At 35.8% G+C, this 21,670-nt stretch overlaps 1 protein-coding gene across 1 annotated transcript in view; it reads left to right on the forward strand.

The window, feature by feature from the left end:
* The window catches only part of POF1B (premature ovarian failure, 1B), a 287,784-nt gene that overhangs the window by 219,900 nt on the left and 46,214 nt on the right, over window positions 1–21,670 (forward strand). Inside the window, exons 11-16 of the mRNA XM_006871314.1 lie at window positions 1,610–1,637; window positions 3,063–3,137; window positions 7,762–7,854; window positions 8,628–8,741; window positions 9,557–9,709; window positions 15,663–15,782. Of these exons, the coding sequence (XP_006871376.1) occupies window positions 1,610–1,637; window positions 3,063–3,137; window positions 7,762–7,854; window positions 8,628–8,741; window positions 9,557–9,709; window positions 15,663–15,782 (583 nt within the window). The remainder of the gene's footprint in view (window positions 1–1,609; window positions 1,638–3,062; window positions 3,138–7,761; window positions 7,855–8,627; window positions 8,742–9,556; window positions 9,710–15,662; window positions 15,783–21,670) is intronic.

A 21,670-nucleotide genomic window follows, 5' to 3' on the forward strand; every position in this document is an offset into this window, starting at 1 on the left:
AGCTGCCCGAGAGATTTCAAGATGCCAGTGTTGGTTGTTATGCTATACCTCAGGCATTAATTTAATTTTTGGCCTGTTTTGTTTTTAAACTCTCTTTCCCTCTCTACTGCCCTGTCCTGCCCTTTCCTGTATTGAAAAACAAAACAAAAAACTTTCAGGGCCTGCTCTTAGGCTGAGTATCTGTGCACCTGTGTGGCAAAAGAGTCCACCAGTGGTGTGGGTAGGGGGTGTCCACTCACTCAGGCTCCCCCTCTAGTCACCAGAATGGAGGTGTTCAAACAATGGGTGCACCAATGACCAGATACCAAAAAAAAAAAAGAAAATCAGAACAAAGGAAAACTGAGAAAAAATATTGTTCACCTTTACTCCAAGGTTCCCACGGTGTTTTTCTGTGTTGTTTCTGCTCCCCTGCTTGTTTTTGCCATTTGGTCTTGCCCAAGATGTCAGCTCCGGGCCTATGAGCCTGGAAGATTCAAAAGTACACGATTTCTTATTTCAGCTTCAAGTTCCACAAGCGATTATCCTTCAAACTTTTAAAATATTCCTATCTCTGTGGTTCTGAGTTTTGGAGCTCTGCCCTGGATCTGCTTTGCCTGGTATTCTGTGGTATTACTGACAGTGAACTTCACTGCACCTCCACTCTAGCTACCGTCAAACCCCGCTCTCTTACACTAGGTTTTAGTGTCAGAAATTCGATTATTCTACTGGAATTTTGTTCCTTTGGCTTATGGTTTTGTCTCTTCATAAAAAGGCAAATTTTATTCAAACCTCATTACTGCCATTTATACCCTAGTCTAATTTAAATGAATTACCCATTCAAGTTTTGATTTTGATAAAGAGGGCATGAAAAACTTGAAGTTACTAGAAAGAGATGCTGGAATAACCACTGAAATAGACTAATATAAGGGAAAAGGGGAGGTAAAAATAGAGAACAAGTGTTATTGCTATTTATTGTTGCTGTTACGTGCTATCAACTCAGTTTTGACTCATAGTGACCCTATATAGGATTTCCAAGGAGCAGCTGGTAAGTTTGAACTGCTGACTTTGTGGTTCTCAGTCCAGTGCTTATCCTACAGTGTCACACCAGGAGTCCTTACTATTAGTTAGCCCAGGTATTTATTGTCAAACACTTCAACTTTTTGCCAGAAATAGACTACTGATAATAGATGATACCAGAGTCCTGGTGTGGTGCTGTGGGTTAATACACTGGAGTGCAAAGTTGGTTTGAACTGCAAGGCCAGAGGTTCAAGCTCACCAGTCACTCCTTGGAAACCATATAAAGGGTCACTATGGATTAGGATTGGAACCAACTTCAACGGCACTTAACAATAACAACATTGGATGATGCTAATCGGTTGTACATATTTTCATGGTTTGTAATTCATGTGTTGCTCAATTAAAACAGATCAGTTAATTTCATGAAATGATTTTAATTTTCAATTACTGTTTCATTTTAATTATTTTAAATAATTTCATTTGTAATTATAAATTGACTAAGTGCTGTTATGATATATCAAAAAGTAAGATAAAATTAATAGAACACTAAGCTTTTATGTGATCAATGAATGCATTTTTTAAGGATGTTTATTTTGTTATTTCATTGTTGTAGCAAATATGACACTGAGTCTACAGATGAGGTAAGTGCAAAATTAGCTGAAAATCAAGTACAGTTAAAAATAAAAATAAGTTTTGATAGTTGCACTAATAATATTTCTTTAGCTTGGTACCTTTATAATAATGAAACACAGGTTAATGAAGGAAATTATTATTATTTTTTGCTTTAATATATTTTTGTAATGCCTATAAAAGTAATAATCAGTCACAAAAAATATCATTTTAGTATTTAATTTGATCTTGCTTATCAGAATAACAGTGCTTTAGAAAACTGAGTTCTACATTATTGCCTGAATAGCAAATGTAGCTTTATTGTGTGCAGGCTTTAAAATCTTATGTACCATGCCAATTTGCCTGCAACTTGAAGTAAAGTTTTGTTTAAGTATTAATTCTATCACATGAGAATATTTTTTCAATATTTACCTTTAATGGAATAAGTCATAGAAGTAGAGATAGAATTGGTTTAAGCATAAAAAGTACAATAACTTCTTTATGTGTTGATTTTCATCTTTATTACTAATATATTGCTATATTGCATTCATTATAAAATTCAGCAAGCCTTATGTTGCCTTTTAAAACTGATGTGGCACTGTGGGTTATTGTGCTGGACTACAATGTTGGTTTGAACTCTAAGGTCGGCGGTTCAAGCTCACCAGCTGCTCCTTGGAAACTCTATGCAGGGTCACTATGGGTCAGAACCAACTTGACAACCCATAACAACAATAATTTCAATACAACTTCTCACTTAATATTACTTAAAATTTATCAGTGTTGCTATACTGCTACTACTACCAGTTATCAAGTCAATTGTGACTTAAGGCGAATCTATGTGTGACATAGTAGAATCGCAGGATTTTTTTGAGAATCACAGGCTTTCTTCTGAGGCACCTCTGGGTAGACTGAAGCCTGCAAGCTTTAAGTTAGCAAACAGCTAAGGGTATTAACTGCTTGTACCACTCAAGGACTCAAATATTGCTGTGACACAACTCTATGTAATTTTTCAAAACTCTCTGTAACGTGTCAAATTTTGTTTTATTTGCCAATATATTCTTTACTAAAACAAAGCAAGCTTGCCAATTGTTGAAAGATACACTGAACAAAAATATGTAATGGAATTTTATAGACAATTGTTTTGTTTTTAAATTATACTTTAAAGCAGTGTTTAATAGAAATTAAACATCTGAGTTCCCTAAAATATCTAAAATTGAGGCTTCTTTTTAAAGTATATATAGTAAAATTGATTCAAATAAAAGATGATAAGGCTAGGAATGAAGATAGGAGAAACTAGTGTCCAAGCGTTGAATTAATTTTGAATATCCTTAAAAATATGCCGCATCTCACAAACAAAATGCTAACATTTATGTTTGATAATAAGCCTCTAGCTTCTTTCTTTTCTTTCTTTCTCTCTGTTTCGCTCTGTTTCTTTTTCTTTCTTTCGTTTTTTACAGTCAGAAGACATTGAATCACTGATCCCTAAAGGACTTTCAGAATTTACAAAGCAGCAAATTCGCTATATTCTTCAGGTGAGGCAGTTTGGGAATGGAAGTGTAAAATCAAAGCTAGCAAATTGCTAGCCTAGGATTGATTAAGGTAAAGTGGTTTATGCTTACTTGAGGAAATGAAGTGGTTTATACTTGATTTAACAGATGTTGCATTGTAGTTTAGTCAGACCATCAAAAACTAGTATTATATGGCAAACACACAAAACAAAGCATTTTAGAAACATAATTCTTTGTTGTGGAATGTTTTATTTAACTTTAACCCACAGTCTTTGCCTTCCTCTTCTCCATTCCATCCTCCACCCCATCCGACCCCACCACACCCCTAGCAGTGAGAGATAGGAAAGCTACTACCTTGCTTTTCCTGAGTTGTGGAAGACTAGAGACATCTAGAATAGTAAATTCTTCTATGATGAAAGGTGAGACCAAAGATTAAGATAGGCACTAAGAAAATAGAACTATAAAGAAAAGTACAAGTGTTTGCAAGAAAGCATTTTAAAGACAATCTAGTTTTGTCTAATGAGGCAAATTTCCAAGTTTGATATTTGGTGTCAGACTTTTACTTATCATCCAAGTATTAGATCTGGTGACATATTTGTGAAATAAATGCAATATTTTTTAGTGGTACATGGACTGTGTTATAAAAAATGGAGTGATATGCAGATCATATACACTCACTCCAGAGAACCTCAATGTTGGAAACAACCTTGATTTTATCTATGGTAATGAGACATCCATTCAAAGGATATTCTAAAACTATTTCTGTAGAAAACTTTTTCTAAGGATATTTGCCTCTAAGTTCATGAAAGATATTGGTCTGTAGTTTTCTTTGCTTGTATTGTTTTTGTCTAGTATTTGTATCTTAGTAATACTAGTTTCATAAAATGAATTGGAAACCATTTCCTCATTTTGTATTTTCTGAAAAAGACTATAAAAAGTTGGTGTCAACACTTCTTCAAATGGTTATTAAAGTTCTCAGGTAAAACCTGGAGACTTGTTTTTGAACAGTATATTAACTTTACAAATTCAATTTTCTTAATATTTATAGCAATATTGGAATTATCATTTTCATACTGAATGACTCATGGTAATTTGTTTTTAAAGGAATTAGCCCATTTTGTCTCTGTTCATGCTATTACTAGGTGCTGTCAAGTCAGTTTGACTCAGTGACCCTGTGTACACAGAATGAGACACAGCCCAATAGTGTGCCATCCTCACAATTATTACACCTGAGCCCATTGCTGCTGCCACTGTGCCAATCCATCTCATTAGCTGTCTTTCTCTTGTTTGCTGACCCCTCCACTTAACCAAGCATGATGTCCTTCTCTAGGAATGGTCCCTCCTGGTAACATGTCTGAAGTATGAGAGATGAAGGCTAATCACCCTGACATCTAAGGAACATTCTGGCTGTACTTTTTCCAAGACAGATTTGCTTGTTCTTCTGGCAGTTCATGGTACTGGCTGTACTTCTTCCAAGACAGATTTGCTTGTTCTTCTGGCAGTTCATGGTACTGTCAATATTCTTCTATAAAACCTTAACTCAAATGCATCGATTCTTCTATGGCCTTCCTTACTCATTGCCCAACTTTCACATGCATAAGAAGTTATTGAAAATACCATGGCTTGGGTCAGGCATATCTTAGTCCTCAAATTGATATCTTAGCTAATGAATACATTAAAGAAGTCTTGTACAGCAGATTTTCCTAATGTAATATTCAAGAAATCTCTTGACTACTACTTCCGTGAGTGTTGATAGTTGATCCAAGAAGAATGAAGTCCTTGACAACTTCAATCTTTTCTCCATTTATCGTGATGTTATTTACTGGTCCAGTTGTGAGCATTTTTGTTTTCTTTACATTGAGGTGTAATCCATACAGTAAGTAGTCTAAGTCCTCTTTCCTTCCAGCAAGCAAGGTTATATCATTTGCATATTGCAGGTTGTTAATGAGTCTTTCTCCAATACAAATGCCATGTTTTTCTTCATATAATTCAGCTTCTCAGATTATTTGCTCAGTATAAAGATTTAATAAATATCGTGAAAGAATACAACACTGGCAAACACCTTTCATGATTATAAACCATTCAGTATCCCCTTGTTCTGTTTTAACAACTGCCTGTTGATCTATGTACAGGTTCCTCATGAGCACAATCAAGTGTTCTGGAATACCCATTGTTCTCAATGTTATCCTTATCTTGATATGATCCACACAGTCAAATGTTTTTGTTGTTAGGTGTCATTGGGTCAGCACTGACTCGTAGAGATCCTATGCATAACAGAATGAAACACTGCCCGGTCTCCTGCCAACTTCACAGTCGTTGCTAAGCCTGAAACCATTGCTGCCACCACTGTGAAAATTCATCTTCTTGGGGGGGTCTTCCTGTTTTTCTCCAACCCTCCACTTTACCAAACACGATATCCTTCTCCAGGGACTGGTCCTTCCAGATAATATGTCCAAAGTATGAACGACAATGTCAGGCCAGCCTGGATTCCAAAAAGCATTCTGTTTGTACTTCTCCCAACACAGATTTGTTTGTTCTTTTGACAGTCCATGGTACTTTTAATATTCTTCTCCAACACCATAACTTAAATGAGTCAATTTTTCTGTGGTCTTCCTTATTCACTGTTGAACTTTTACATACATATGAGGTTATTGAAAACACCATGGTTTGGGTCAGGCACACCTTAGTCCTCAAACTGACATCTTTGCTCATCAACACATTAAGAAATCTTGTGCAGATTTGCCTAATGAAATATGTCATTTGATTTCTTGACTGCTGCTTCCCTGAGTGTTGATGGTTTATCCTAGCAAAATGAAGCCTTTGACAGCATCAATCTTTTCTCCATTTATATGGATGTAGTTTGTTGATCCAGTGGTGAGGAGTTTACTTTCTTTACATTGAGATGCAACCCATAGCAAAGGCTATGATCTTTGATCTTCATCAGTAAGCATATCACAGGTGGTCAAGTCTTCCTTCAATCCTGCCATGTTTTCTTCATATAATCTAACTTCTTGCATTATTGGCTCTACATACAGATTGAATAAGTATGGTGAAAGAATACAACTCTTGCACACACTTTTCCTAATGCTAAGCCATTCTGTGTTCCTTTGTTCTGTTTGAACAACTGCCCATTGGTCTATCTATGTACAGGTTCCTCATGGTCTTCAGTTAATAGTGTCTAATTAATCAAGACTTTTCTTGAGATTGTCTCTAAATTTAGGTCATATTTTGTCTGTCATGGACTTATTTTAATTTTTTTGAGCTTCAACTGGAACTTTCATATGAGTAATTGATGATCTGTTCCACAATCGGACCTTGGCCTTGTTTTGGCTCCCCATCATTTCTTCCCACAGATGTAGTCAATTAGATTTCTGTTTGTTCACCTGATGAGGTCCATGTATAAAGTCAGTCACATTTTATGTTGTCGAAAAAGGTATTTGCAACGAAAAAGTAATTGGTCTTGTAAAATCCTATTATGCAATCTCCAGTGTCATTTCTATCACAAAGGCCATATTTTTCCAACTACTAATCCTTTTTCTTTGTTTTCAAATTTTGCATTCCAACCACCAGCAATTATTAAAACATTTTGATTGCATGTTTGATTATTGTTAAATTGAAGAAGTTAGTAGAATTATTCAATTTTATCATCCTTGGCTTTAGTGGTTGGTGTATAAATTTGAATAATAGTGGTATTAACTGATCTTTTTATAGGTATATGGATATTATTACATCACAGAAAGCATTTTACATCAAGGTAGATCCTGAAATACTTTTTTTTTTTTTTTTACGATGAATGTGATATCATTCTTCATTTTTCTTTTATTACCAGCATAGTAAACCTTACAATTGTCTCATTCAAAATTACCAATATGAGTCCATTTCAACTCACTAATGCCTAAGATATTGACCTGTATGCATTCCATTTCATTTTTGTCAAGTTACAATCGTCTTAGTTTCAACTTTCTACATTCCACATTCTGGTTATTAATGGATGTTTACCATATTTCTCCTCATTTTGAGTTGTGTCCCATGAACAAATGAAGGTCCTGGAATCTTTGCTTCAACCACATCATTAAAAGTCAGCTCTGCTTTGAGGAGACAGCTCTTCCCTAATTGTATTTTGAGTGCCTTCCAAACTGATGGGCTCATCTCCTGGCACTATATCAAGCAATGTTCTACTACTATTCATAAGGTTTTCAGTGACTAACCATTCAGATGTGGTCTGCCATAATATAACACTTAACTTAATTAATATTATAATCTTCTTACCTCAGGCAAAATCTTCACATTTGGTAGCATACTTAAGGGAATGTATTTTATTTTTGTAGGTTGATAGTCTCATCACTTAGAAATCTTTAAATAAAGAATAAAACAAAATTAAAAGTAATTGAAGATAAGAGTTCTGTCTTATGGGAGAGATGATACTTCATGATGGAAAAAAAAATAGACCCTTGTTCTAAACACTTAATTATGATCTCTTCATAATTATTGCTTGATTGCTTGAACCCATTATTATAATATTGACTTACCAATAATAATACTATTAATAAGTTTGCCAATAACAACAGAAAACTAAGACTACTGTCATTTATATTGCCTATTTTCAAATGTTAGTAAAGATAAACCATCAGTTGGTTTCATCCTGCAGATGAGGGGGATATCTGATAAGTCACTCCGACTAGTACTGTCAACATTCAGCAATATACGAGAGGAGCTTGGACATCTTCAACATGACTTGACAGTAAGATTTACTTTTATTTTTCTTTCTCTATCCTTTTGAGTGCTAAGCTTTCTAACGCCGAAATCAAGAAGTTTCATCTACCTTAAACAAACAATATTTTTACTAACCCAAACATAGCTAAGTCATTCATATGAAACAGTTAATTGATGTAGAAGTGTGAAAAGAAATTACCTGTCCAATGTGCAAAGAGAAATATTTTGGATGTACATTTATTATTTGAATTTATTTAATACTTAAAGTGAGGAAACAATTTGCAGAGTTAGTATAATCTGACCCATTGAATAGGAATTCCACTATATTTTATAAAATTAAAACATACTCTGTATTTTTTGTCAAATAGAATAACTTGACATCTTCTCTTCAAGAACATAACCTTTTCTATTCCCTATTTTAATTGATGTTCTTAATGATATCATCTAGTATTTTGTAGTAGGTTTTTGTTACTAGGTTCTAATGAATACATTTAGACTCTAATTTGAAACTTCACCACCTGCTGTGATTTAAAGGTTTAATAAGCTTGCAAAAAACATTAAAATAGTTCAAAAGCTTTTCCTTGTTTGCACTTAGAGTTATTTGATTAAAAGTCTATTTCACCATAGGTTTTTAAAGTATGAAATTATTTTTCTTAAGTTTTAAGAATTCTGTTTAATTAAAAAACTACAAATGAATCAAGCATTTTTCAAAAAGGCTATCTATGTGAAGGAAGTCTTTATATGATGTGACTGTTGACAAATATCTGTAACTTGTTCATAACAAATACTTTCTTCTTCTAGTCACTGGAAAATGACAAGTTAAGACTTGAGAAAGATTTGTCATTCAAAGAAACTCAAATAAAAGAGTATGATGAACTTTTGACATCAGTTAGAGCAAATAATCGCCAGCAGCAGGTAAGTTGATGTTTTCACAGATGATAAACTAGATTTATAATTTTTCACATTTACAATTGCTGCCATTTCAGGATTATATAATACAATCCAGAAAATTGGAATTAAAATATGATGGAATAATTTATTCATATGAGAACTAAGGAACTTTGAGTGTCTCTAGTGACTGAAAGTCCACTAAGATAAGCCCATATCTTTATGTATTTTGAATACAAAGTATATACAATGCACAATTATCTGTGTTGTTGAGTGACAAAAATTTTAGAAATACTATAAATCTAGGTTCACTCATTCACCAAGCCTACAACCATGTCAATGATAAAAAAGTTTGTGCACCTCAAAACGCATGTACAAAATATATAAGAATGAATGAATTATAGAGGACTTCTCCAGATATCTGAGCAGAGATGATTTCTAGGAAATTGCAATGAGTCCCTAAGATTCTCTCTTTCCTGATCTTCACTTGCATTCCCATCCTAAATTCTTGTTCAGTTTCCATTTGTAACATAAATAGTCAGGCAGATGGTCATTTTGGTGCTATTATATGGTCAAAGAGTAGCCAGAGTCAGAGTATTAAGCAGAATATTGAAAATTCATCTAGTTTTGATTATTTTTTGCACAAGACAGGCAAATGAGACTTGAGGCAGAAACGTAATAGCTTACATGGCTGTTTCAACTTACCATTTAGGGTCAAGAATATAAGAAAATGGCATTGAAAAATAATTACTCTATTTAACCGAATTAATCCACTAAAAGATCACCCTCACACCCAAAAAAAATAGAATATATGTATCTTAACTTCTTACATCTTCCTACAGCAAGGACTTCAAGACTCAAGCTCAAAATGCCAGGCATTGGAAGAAAACAATCTTTCTCTTCGTCATACATTGTCTGACCTGGAATATAAATTAAAAGAATTGGAATACTGTAGACATAATTTGGAACAAGAGAATAAAAACCTTAGAATGCAGGTATTAAATTTTTACATTATATATATAATATACTTTTTAGTGTTTTCATTGTTGCTATAGTGCTGAAATATATATATACATACATATATGTGTGTGTGTGTGTTGTTGCTGTTGTTTAGTGCTATCAAGTCAGTTCTGACTCATAGCGACCCTGTATAAGGTATCCAAGGAGTAGCTGGTAAGTTTAAACCATTGACCTTGTTGTTCAGATGACCTTGTTGTCTGTATATATACACACACATATATGAGACTGAGTCAAAAATTACCTGCACTCTGGCTGTAGAATTTATTTTAATCAACTTTCAGGAAAGACAAATTCATCATTTTTGACATAATATCCTTGCTTTTCAACACACTTTGTCCATCTGTCAACAAGCTTTTGTAACTCCTTATTTAAAAATGTTTTAGGCTTAGCTATGAACCATGAATGCACACTCTCCACTTCTTCAACAGAGGTAAATCTTTGTCTTCAAAGCGCTGCTTTCAGGGGATCAAACAGGTGAAAATCCGATGGAGCAAGATCAGGTCTATGTTTTAACATCTCAAAAAGAAGTTTGTGCTGAGTGTCAACAGTGTGAACAGAGATGTGCAGACTTGTATTGTCATGCAAGATCACAATGCCTTTGAATAGTAGTCCTCTGCATTTAATCCAAAGTTTAGGCTTCAGCTCTTCAATGAGCATGTCATTGTAAAGACTGTTGAAACTTTTTTCTGGTAGTGTTCCAATACTAGCCCTTGAGAATTCCAGAAAATTGTAAGCATAAATTTTCCAGCTGATGGTTGACATTTGAACTTATTCTTGGTTGGTTATTGAAGATGTTCCCATTATCAACGCAGCTGTTTACTCTCAGGCTCATAATGATGAATCCATGTCTTGTCACTAATAATAATTTTTTTAAAGAAACATTGACCTTCCTTTGAGTATCAATCTAAATTTTGTTTGTACATGTCAAAACTCTTCTGTTTATGCTTTTCTGTGGGTTGTTTCAGGATCCATCTTGCATAAACTTTTTGAAACCCAAGTATCTTGTGTATTATTTCATAGACAGAGCCATGGTTGAGTTGCAAATGATTTGCCACATAATCCACTGTCGCTCGTCTATTTGGCAGAATCATGTTATGTGTACAATCAATGTTGTCATCAGACATTAAACTTGGATGGGCATTTAACATAACCAGCTGTTGTTGTTGTTGTTGTTGCTAAGTGCCATCAACTTGGTACTTACTCATAGCGACCTTATACACAAGAGAACGCAACACTGCTTGGTCTTCACATTTAGTCCATTGCTGCTGCAACTGTACCAATGCATCTGACTGAAGGTCTTCCTCTTTTTTCTCTGAACCTCCCTTTACCAAATATGATATTCTTCTCCAGGGACTGATCCCTCCTGGCAATATGTCCTAAGTATGATAGACGAAAGCTGGCCGTCCTGGCTTCCAAGGAGCATTCTGGCTGTATTTTTTCCAACACAGATTGGCTTGTTTTTGGCAGTCAATGGTACTTTCAGTACTCTCTTCCAATACCATAACTCAAATCCATCAATTCTTCAACAGTTTTCCTAATTCACTGTCTAACTTTCATAGGCATATGAAGTTATTGAAAATACCATGGCTTGGGTTAGTTGCACCTTAGTCATCAAACTGACATCTTTGCTCTTCAACATTTTAAAGGCATCTTGTTCAGCAGATTTGCCTAATGCAACATGTCTTTTGGTTTCTTGACTGCTGCTTCCATAAGTGTTGTTGGTTAATCCGAGCAAAATGAAGTCTTTGACAGCTTCAAACTTTTCTCCATTTATATCTATATTATTTATTGATCCATTGGTGAAGATTTTTGTGTTCTTTCCATGGAGATGCAATCCATACTGAAGGCTGAGCTCTTTGATATTCACCAGTAAGAATTTTAAGTCCTCTTAATTTTCATCAAGCAAGGTTGCATCATCTGCATATCACAGGTTGTTAATGAGTCTTCCTCCAGTCCTGGTGCCACATTTTTCTCCATAGAATCCAGCTTCTTAAATTATTTACTCAGCATATATATTGAATAAATATGGTAAAATAATACAACCCTGTTGCACACCTTTCCTAATTTTAAACCATTCGGTATTCCGTTGTACTGTTTGAACAACTACCTCTTGGTGTATGTACAGGTTCCTCATGAGCACAATTAAGTCTTCTGGAATACTCATTATATACTATGTTGTCCAAAGCTTGTCACCATCTACATAATTGAAAGCCTTTGAATAGTCATTAAAGTGCAGGTAAACATCTGTCTGGAGTCCTGGTGTGGTGTTGTGGGTTAATGCGCTGGACTGAAAATCTGGTTTGAACCACAAGGTCTGTGGTTCAAACTCACTGCAAAGTCAACTTGAATAGCAAGGTCAGTGGTTTAAGCTCACCAGATGCTCCTTGGAAACTCTATACAATATTGCTTTGAGTCAGAACCAACTCAACTGCACTTGACAACAACAAACAACTTTCTCGTATTCTCTCTTTTCAGCCAAGATCCATCTGACATAAGCAATGTCCTCATTCCACATGCTTGTCTGCATCTGACTTGAACCTCTGGCAGTTCTCTCTCAATGTACATTTGAAACCAGTTTTGGATTATCTTTAGCAAATTTTTACTTGTGTGAGATATTAATGCTATTGTCTGATGACTTCCATATTCTATTTGGTCACCTTGTTTTGTAATGGTATAGATGAGTAAGTGCCTCCAGTGATTCATCATTTTTTTTTGAAAGATTTAAATTTGCCTTCCATCAACTCTCAGACCCTTGCTCTTTGCTAATGCCTTCAACGCACCTTGGACTTCTTCCTTCAACAGCATTGACTCTTTTTCTTTTTTTTTTAATGTTTTATTGTGAATTATGTGATAGTTTACATGGGAGAACATTAGTTTTACATTCATCCTATCGTATATCATTTCATTGCCATTGTTATAATCCCCTCCATGCATCCTCAGCCAACCAAAGGGTATACACTACAAGCCTGCCCCCCGGTCATCAGCACACAGCCCCTCCCTCTCTGTGTCTAAAGTCCCCAGCTGCTCCATCTCTCCATGTCATCATCTCTAACTCCATCTTAGGCATCACTGCTTCTCTGGGTAGGTTCAGCTCTCTGCTATTCTCCCTTGATGATCCCAGGACTTCCGCTCCTAGACTGCAAAGTTAATCACTCCCCTCCTTGCTACAAAACGTCTACCTTTACATTTCCAACCCTCACAAGAAATCCTGATAACAATTATTCAGTATTGTATCACAAGATACCTATCCGCATTTCATTTCATCAGCCCCGCCTAGACAGATTGGATACTACTCAGTGGAGATTCTATCTTCCTTCACACCCTCTGGATCTAGGTTCCCTCTTGAAAGCTTGTAAGGCAGTAACTTCTTGCCTTTGTAGACCCCCCATTTTGGGTAGCCAATGTCCAAGTTGCCCATCCCTGTATACTCTGTGTATGGAGGTGGTGGGAATGATCCTTGCTGTAAAGATTTGTTCCCTCTTTTGAGATACTGCATCCATAGGTGTAGGTCAAGTTCATCAAATTGTGTAGCATAGACTCTTGATCATATGCTACCTCTTGAAATGTTTGAACATTGACACTTTCTTTTGTGTACAGTGACTGTGTATTCCTTCCATCTTCTTTTGATGCTTTCTGCATCATTCAATATTTTGTCCATAGAATCCTTCAATAATACAACTCAAGGCATGAATTTTTTCTTCAGTACCCTCAGCTTGAGCAATACTGAGTGGAATGTGTTTTTCCCATTTGGTTTTCTAACTACAGGTCTTTGGATATTTTCTCCTAATATTGGCCTTTGTCTTCTTGAGCTACTCTTTGAAATTTTCTATTTGGTTCCTTTACTTCCTCATTTCTTTTATTGGTTTAGCATCACAACATTGGCGAGCAAGTTTCAGAATTTCTTCTGATATATATTTTGTTCTTTTCTTTTTTTCTTGTCTTCTTAATGATCATTTGCTTTCTTCTTATATGATGTTCTTGATCTCATCCCACAACTCTACTGGTCTTCGGTCATTAGTGTGTAATTAATGAAATTTGTTCTTGAGAGGATCACTAAATTCAGGTGGGATATGTTCAAGGTCATATTTTGGCACTTGTGGACTTGTTTAAATTTTCTTCAATTTCAGCCTAAACTTGCAGATGAGCAATTGATGGTCTGTTCCACAGTCTGCCTCTGGCCTTGTTTTGGCTAATAACATCAAACTTTTACACTGTCTCTTTCCACACATGTAGTGAATTTGATTTCTGTGTACTCCATTTGGTGAGGTCCATGTGTGTAGTCATCTTTTATGGAATTTATCAAAGGTATTTGCAATGAAGAAGTCATTGGTCTTGCAAAATTCTATCATGTGATCTCCAGCATCATTTCTACTACCAAGGCCATATTTTCCAACTACTGATTCTTCCTCTTTGTTTCCAGCCTGTGCATTCCAAGCACCAGTAATGTCAATACATCTTGATTGCATGTTTGATCAGTTTCAGACAGAAGAAGTTGATAGAATTCTTCAATTTCATCATCACTGGCTTTAGTGGTTGGTGCGTAAATTTGAATAATGGTGATATTAACTGGTCTTCGTTTTAGGTGTATGGATATTATCTTATCACAAACAACATTGTACTTCAATACTGATCTTGTTATGCTCTCTTTGATGATGAATGTGACCCCTATCCTCTTAAATTTGACATTTTCAGCATAGGAAACTATATGATTATCATATTAAATGGCTAATACCAGTCCATTTCAGCTCACTAGTGTATAGGATATTGGTGTTTATGCTTCTCATTTTATTTTTGACAGTTCCTAATTTTCCTAGATTCATACTTCATACATTCCATGTTCTGATTATTAATGAATATTTACAGATCTTTCTCTTCATTTTGAGTTGTGCCACATCAACTAATAAAGTTCACAAAGACTTTACTTCATTTGCATCATCATAATCAATTCTACTTTAAGGAAATAGCTCTTCCCCATTGGTATTTAGAGTGTCTTCCAACCTGAGAGGCTCATCTCCTGTCACTATATCTGGCAATATTCTGGTGTTTTTTATCATGTTTCAATAGACAATATTCTGGTGTTATCTGACAATGTTCTACTGCTTTAAAATCATAAGATTTTCAGTGACTAAATATTCAGAAGTAGTCCATCTTTCTTTCTTCCTAATTTGTCTTCATCTGGAAACTCATCTGAAACCTGTCCACCATGGGTGATCCTGATGGTATTTAAAATACTGGTAGCATAGCTTCCAGAATTACAGCAACATGCAAACCACCACAATATGTCAAACTGACAGATGAGTGCTGGAGTATGGATATGTGTGTGTGTGTATAGATAGATGGAATCCTGGAGTGGTGTGGTAGGATCAGCACTGAACTGTGAACCACAAGGTTAGCAGCTCAAACCCAACAGCTGCTCCTCAGAATCCCTATGCAGAGTCGCTGTGATTCAAAACAAACTCAACAGCACTTAACAAGAACAGTAACAACTATATGTGTGTGTGTGTGTGTGTGTATGGTGGTGGCTGTGTGCCATGGAGTTGGTTCCGACTCATAACGACCCTGTACATGGTTTCCGAGGCTGTAAATCTTAAATCTTTACAGAAGCAGAAAGCTTCTTTTTTTTCCTGTGAAGTGCCTGGTATATTTTAACTACTGACCTTGTGACATTGTGATATATATATATATATATATATATATATATATATATATTCATCTTGTGGAAATACTTGGATTGCTTTCTGATAACCTCAAACAGGTCTCATCTCACTGTTATTTGTATTGTATAATATGCTTACTGAAAATCACTTTCATTATTTCAATGTCTTATTTAATCACATATTTTAATCTAATAATAAATCCTATAAAATAATACAAATTTAATTCACAACAATTCAATTAAAAACAGATTTTTTTTTTGGTCTTGTTTAGGTTTCTGAGACTTGCACAGGTCCAATGCTGCAGGCTAAAATGGATGAGATTGGCAGTCATTACATGGAGATGGTAAAAAATTTGAGAACGGAGAAAGATCGAGAGATCTGCAAACTAAGGGTATGTTTATTCAACATTACATAGATACACAAAGCAGTACACACTTTCTAACACTAATGATGTTTGATCTTTAAAATTATAAATATTTTTTAAAATCTAACTGAAGGTAAAGCTGTAGGAATGTACCATGGAAACGTTTATTCTAAATGCACATCAGTATGTACAGAATATTAGTTCTAATTTGTTTTCCAATTTTTCTTAATCTTTTCTATTGTTGTCAAGTTCCAACTCATAGCGACCCTATATTAGGTTTCAGAAGAGCAGATGGTGAGTTTGAACCACCGGCCTTGCAGTTTAAACCAACCTTGCAGTCAAGTGCTTAGCCTACAGTGCCACACCTAGGAAAGTTAAAAAAAAAAAAAAAAAAAAAGGACATTAATTTCAGTGGTTTTCCCTCTCTTTTACAGTCACGAGCAACTTTTCAGATCATCCAGTAAAGTCACAGTTGGCTTCATATATATCAAGGACTTTTTCAAGAATGATTTTTATGTGCCTGTAAATGGCAACAAAATTAGGAGGATATTTGCTAGAATAAATATGTTGTTGCTGTTGTTAAGTGCCATCGAATCAGTTCTGATTCATAGTGACCCTGTCTAAGGTTTCCAAGGAGAGGTTGGTTGATTCGAACCACTGACATTGCAGTTCAAACCAACCTTGCAGTCCCATGCTTATTCTACAGTGCCACACCAGGACTCCAGAATAAGTATACATTGTCTTATTTTGTAATTCTAGGTTGAATTGACTTGGTCCAACCATTAATTTATTGATTTATGGTGGTGGTGGTGGTGATGTGCCATGGAGTCAGTTCTGACTCATAGTGACCCTATACAGGGTTTCTGAGGCTGTAAATCTTTATAGAAGCAGAAAGCCTCATCTTTCTCCCATGGAACAGCTGGTAGTTTCTAACTACTGACCTTGAGGTTAGCAGCCTGACTTGTAACCACGACATTACCAGAGCTCCTTTTATTGATTTATATTGTTGTTGTTGTTAAGTGCCGTCTAGTGGATTCCGACCCCTGTATAAGGTTTCCAAAGAGCAGCTGGTGAGCTTGAACCACAGACCTTGCAGTTCAAATGACTTTGCAGTCTGACACATTAGCCCACAGCACGACACCTGCTTAATAGACAAATTGACCACAGATTTTTCTATTCAAATACCACTGCACAATCTTTACCAAAACAAAACAAGGCAAAGCATAATTTGTTCAAAAGCCTACCAAATGCTTCTAGCAGATTTTATCCACTAATTTCTTCTTCAGCACTAATGATACTTAATTTAATAGCCATCTATTTGCATATATTGTGACAAAGTGGAAAATAGACAGAATTTAGAATAAAAATATCTTTTAGAGTTGCAGATGTTTGACTTGCTAACTGTGTGACTTTGAGACATTAACCACTCTGGAACTCATTTGCCTGCTTTGTAAATGAGGATTGTAACACACAGGGCTACTGTGAGGGCTGAGATAAAACATGCAGGAGAAATCTTTTGTGTACTTCAAATCATAATTTAATATTAGTCATTTGTATTCAGTACTCTTCTATGCAAAGGAATCTAAAGTTCTCATTTTGTAGACTTATTTTAATTATTTGGCCTAGATCTATTACATAGGTCATGTCTATCTCAAAAAAGCAAAAACATCTTTCAAAAAAATAAAAAATTAAGGCAGGGCTTGCTGGCTGATAGGTTAGAAGTGCAGTGAGGATCTCCATCAACAATAACACAGAATACTGAATGAAGCAGGTTAAGGGAACTGTTCCAAAACTCTGAACCACATATATAGGAATATTTTAAAAGTTTGAAGGCTTACCACCAGTGGAATTTATAGCAGAAGAAAGAAATCTCATACTTTCGAACCTGCCAGGCTCAGCAGCGGAAGCCATCATTCTGGGTGAGACCAAGCAGCAGGACCAAGAGGGGGAAGGATTGACACCATAGAGTGACACCTGCTGGAATCTTGGAGGCAAAGATGTGAACTCTCTTTTTTCTTTTTTCTTTTTTTGTATCTGTTCATTGACCTCTTGCTGTATTTGCACTTCCATTCTGGTGAATAACAGGGGTACCTGAGTGAGTGGACACCACCCCACCCTTGGAGGTTTCCACTATGCAAGTGCACAGATCCTCTCAGTATTTAAAGGGACAGATCCCACTTAAAACCAAACGGCAGCTCAAAATGGCCACTGCTGGCCCTGAGCTGTTTACCACTAGGAAACAGGACAGAGTGGGGATTGTGAAGTGGGAGACAGTCTAAAAACAAAACAGGCAGAAAATTAAATCCTGAGTTAAAGCATAACAAGCAAAAATGGCATCTTGAAATTTCTTAGGCGGCCTTGAAGGCAAGAAGCTGAAAGAAGATTTTAAAGTCATGCTCATATTGTTGTTGTTGTTGTTGTTAAGTAAGGTAGAGTTGATTCTGACTCATAGTGACCCTGCACAAAGTTTCCAAGGCTATAAATCTTTATGGGAGCAAAAAGCCTCATCTTTCTCCTGCAGAATGGCTGGTGTTTTCAAACTGAAGACCTTGAGGTTAGCAGCCCAATTCATAACCACTACACTACCAAAGCTCCTTATACTCATATTATGCTACAGATTTAAAAAAAAAAATCTATAGCCTAATATGAGGATACAGAAAAAAAAATTGTAGCCTCATATTAGGCTACAGATATTTCTTTCTCTTCTCTCTTTTCTGCGATTATAGACTACAGTATCCAATCTGGTTTGTTTTTTGGTTTTTTTTCTTCTTTTTTCCTGTTGCTGTTTTGTTTTTTTGTCCCCTCTTTACCTTTAGAGGACTCTTTTTCTCCCCATTTTATCCAAGAATAGACAGCAATTGCTGTCATATACTCAAGCTACAATCACACCCTATAAAACCCCATAATCCAGGCAAGAACCAATATCAACTGCCATACATCAGGTAAGTAGACAACACGTATGACAGTTACTCTGAGCTGAATAATAAGAAGAGAAAAAAGGGAAGTCCATTTCTTGATCACATCTACCTGGAGGCAATCAGAAATCATGAAAAATACCAAAACACATACTCAATTAAGTATTAAGGCTACAATTACGTATTGAACATGCACAAGAAGCAGAAGCAGATGACCATATCAGCCCAAGTCCAGAAACAAGATAAAGTGACTGAGACAAATGAGTTGGAGGTAGACCTACACTCCATATTGGAAGGAGGACAGGCCTTGGAAATGCAGGGAAAGCAATTCAGGAAATGATTATAAAAATGTATCAAAACACTTTACAATGGAGTTGGGAAAAATAAGAAAAATTTCAGGAAAGCACTACAGGAACAATCAAATAAGGTAGATACAACATTGGAAACAATTCAAAACCTGCAGAAAGAGGTCCAAACGATTAATAATAGAACATCTGAAATGGACAATACACTGATAAGGCAAAGGAGTAGAACTGAAGGGAAGAAAGCCAGAACTAGTGAGTTAGAAGACAAATCTCTCAATACTACTAAGATAGAAAAGCAAGCAGAAAAAAAGGATAAAAAATTCTGAAGAGGGTCTAAGATTCATGTTGGATAAAAATGAAGAGAAATTACTTAAGAATTATCGGCACTTTTATCAGGAAGAATCACACAAGTCCAAAAAGGAGATAGTTGAAGAACTGCTGAAAGAAAATTTCTCTTACATCCTGAGAAGCAAAAAGATAAGGATTCAAGAAGCTCAACGAATCCCAGGAAGGATAGCCCCTAAAATAAAATCAGCAAGACATAATAATCAAGTTCTCCAAAATGAAAGATAAGGACAGAATCCATAAAACAGCTAGGGAAAAGAGAAGTGTAACATACAAAGACAAGCAAATCAGATGAAGCTCAGATTTCTCAGCAGAAACCATGCAGGCAAGAAGGCAACGAGGAGACATATATAAAACCCTGAAAAGAAAAAATTTAAAAATGCCAACAAAGAATCCTTTATCCAGCAAATCTGTCAATCAAATAAGATGGTGTAATGAAAACATTCCAGGATAAACAGAAGCTAAGGGATTTTGCCAAAGACAACCCTGCACTGCAAAACATCCTAAAGGGAGTTCTGTGGACTGAGAATCAACAAGAACAGACAATTAGCAGAGATTGACATATGTGGCAGCACCACCCGGAACTCAGTCAACAAATGGAAGAGTCGAGAACAGGATAAAACTTTAAGAACAAATTGAGAGGATCTGGGAGGTCAGTCTATGATCAAAACAATTACAATGTGAAAGAAGGTAAACACATAGGAACAGAGACCCAGATAGTGAGAAGGTCAAGTAGATTACAAGATAAAATAGTCTTTATTAAATGGAGGGAAAAGTTAATGGACTATAAGGTAACCTCACAGAAAAACAATACTTCAAAACATACCGAGAAAATGAAAGTCCAAGAAGAACAAGGAAACATTAAAATTATGAGGAAACTGACAAGAAAGAACACACACACAAAAAAGCATGAACTCAGCACAGGAAGACATGCAGAACAAAGAAACCAGCAGGACCACACACACAAATAATAATAATAATAATAATGGCAGCAATTAATTCATACCTATCGATAATTATAGTGAATGTAAATGGATAAGATGCACCAGTTAAGAGACAGAGAGTGACAGAATGGATGAGAAAACAAGATCCTTTAATATGCTGTCTGCAAGAGACACACCTTACACATAAAGACAAAAACAGACTAAAAGTCAAAGTATGGAAAAAATATACCAAGCTACTTGCAATAAAAAATGAGCAGGAGTGGAAATACTAATCTCAGATAAAATAAACTTTAAAGTAAAAACCAGCACAATAGAAGGAATCTAGAGCCAGAGGGCGTGGAGGAAGGTACAATCTCCACTGAGTAGTATCCAATCTGTCCAGGAAGGGCTGTTGAAAGGAACTGTGGATAGGTCCCTTGTGATACAATAGTGAATAATTGTTATCAGGACTGATTGTGAGGGTTCGAAATGTAAAGGTAAACATTTTGTAGCAAGGAGGAGGGTGATTAACTTTGCATTCTAGGAGCAGAGGTCCCTGGGACCATCAAGGGAGAAGAGCGGAGAGTGGGACCCTACCCAGAAAAGCAGTGACACCAGAGATGGAGGCAGAGACGATGATGTGGAGAGATGGAGCAGCTGGAAACTTTAGACCCAGAGAGGGAGAGGGGCTGAATGCTGATGACCAGGGACAGGCTTGCAGGGTATACCCTGTGGTTGGTTGATGATCCATGGAGAGGATTGTACACATGGCAGTGAAATGATATAGGATAAGATTAATGCAAAGCTAAAGTTCTCCCATGCAAACTATCACATAATTCACCATAAAACATTAAAAAATAAAAACAGCACAATAGATGAAGATGGACATTATCTCAGGATTAAAGGACAATTGAACAAGATGACATAACCATACTAAATATCTGTGCTCCCAATGACAGAGCTCCAAAATATATAAAGCAAATCCTAATAGATATAAAGAAAGAAATATACAAGTCTACAATAATATTGGGCAATTTTTTTTTAATTTAATGTTTTTATTGTGGATTGAGTGAAAGTTTACAGGGCACATCATCAGTTTCACATTCAACCATTCATATAACTTGTTTCATTACATTGATTATAATCCCCTCCATATACCATCAGTTAAAAGTATTTCTCTCTATCCACTTTAGCTTTTTAAAAAACACACAACCAAAAAACTCCACTAAGGCATATATTATAATTTACATCTCCAAAGGACATATTCTGCAAGTCTGCTCCTGGCTACCAGTTCTTAGCCCTTCTCTTCTTAGTTGATGAATCTAGAGTCCTCAGCCCCATGTCCCCATCTCTGCCTCCATCTCTGGCGCTGCTGCTTCTCTGGATAAGGTCCCGCATTCTGTTTGTGCGTTCCTCTCTTGATGGTC

Source organism: Chrysochloris asiatica, unplaced genomic scaffold, assembly GCF_000296735.1.
Source record: "Chrysochloris asiatica unplaced genomic scaffold, ChrAsi1.0 scaffold00167, whole genome shotgun sequence".
Lineage (NCBI taxonomy): Eukaryota > Metazoa > Chordata > Mammalia > Afrosoricida > Chrysochloridae > Chrysochloris > Chrysochloris asiatica.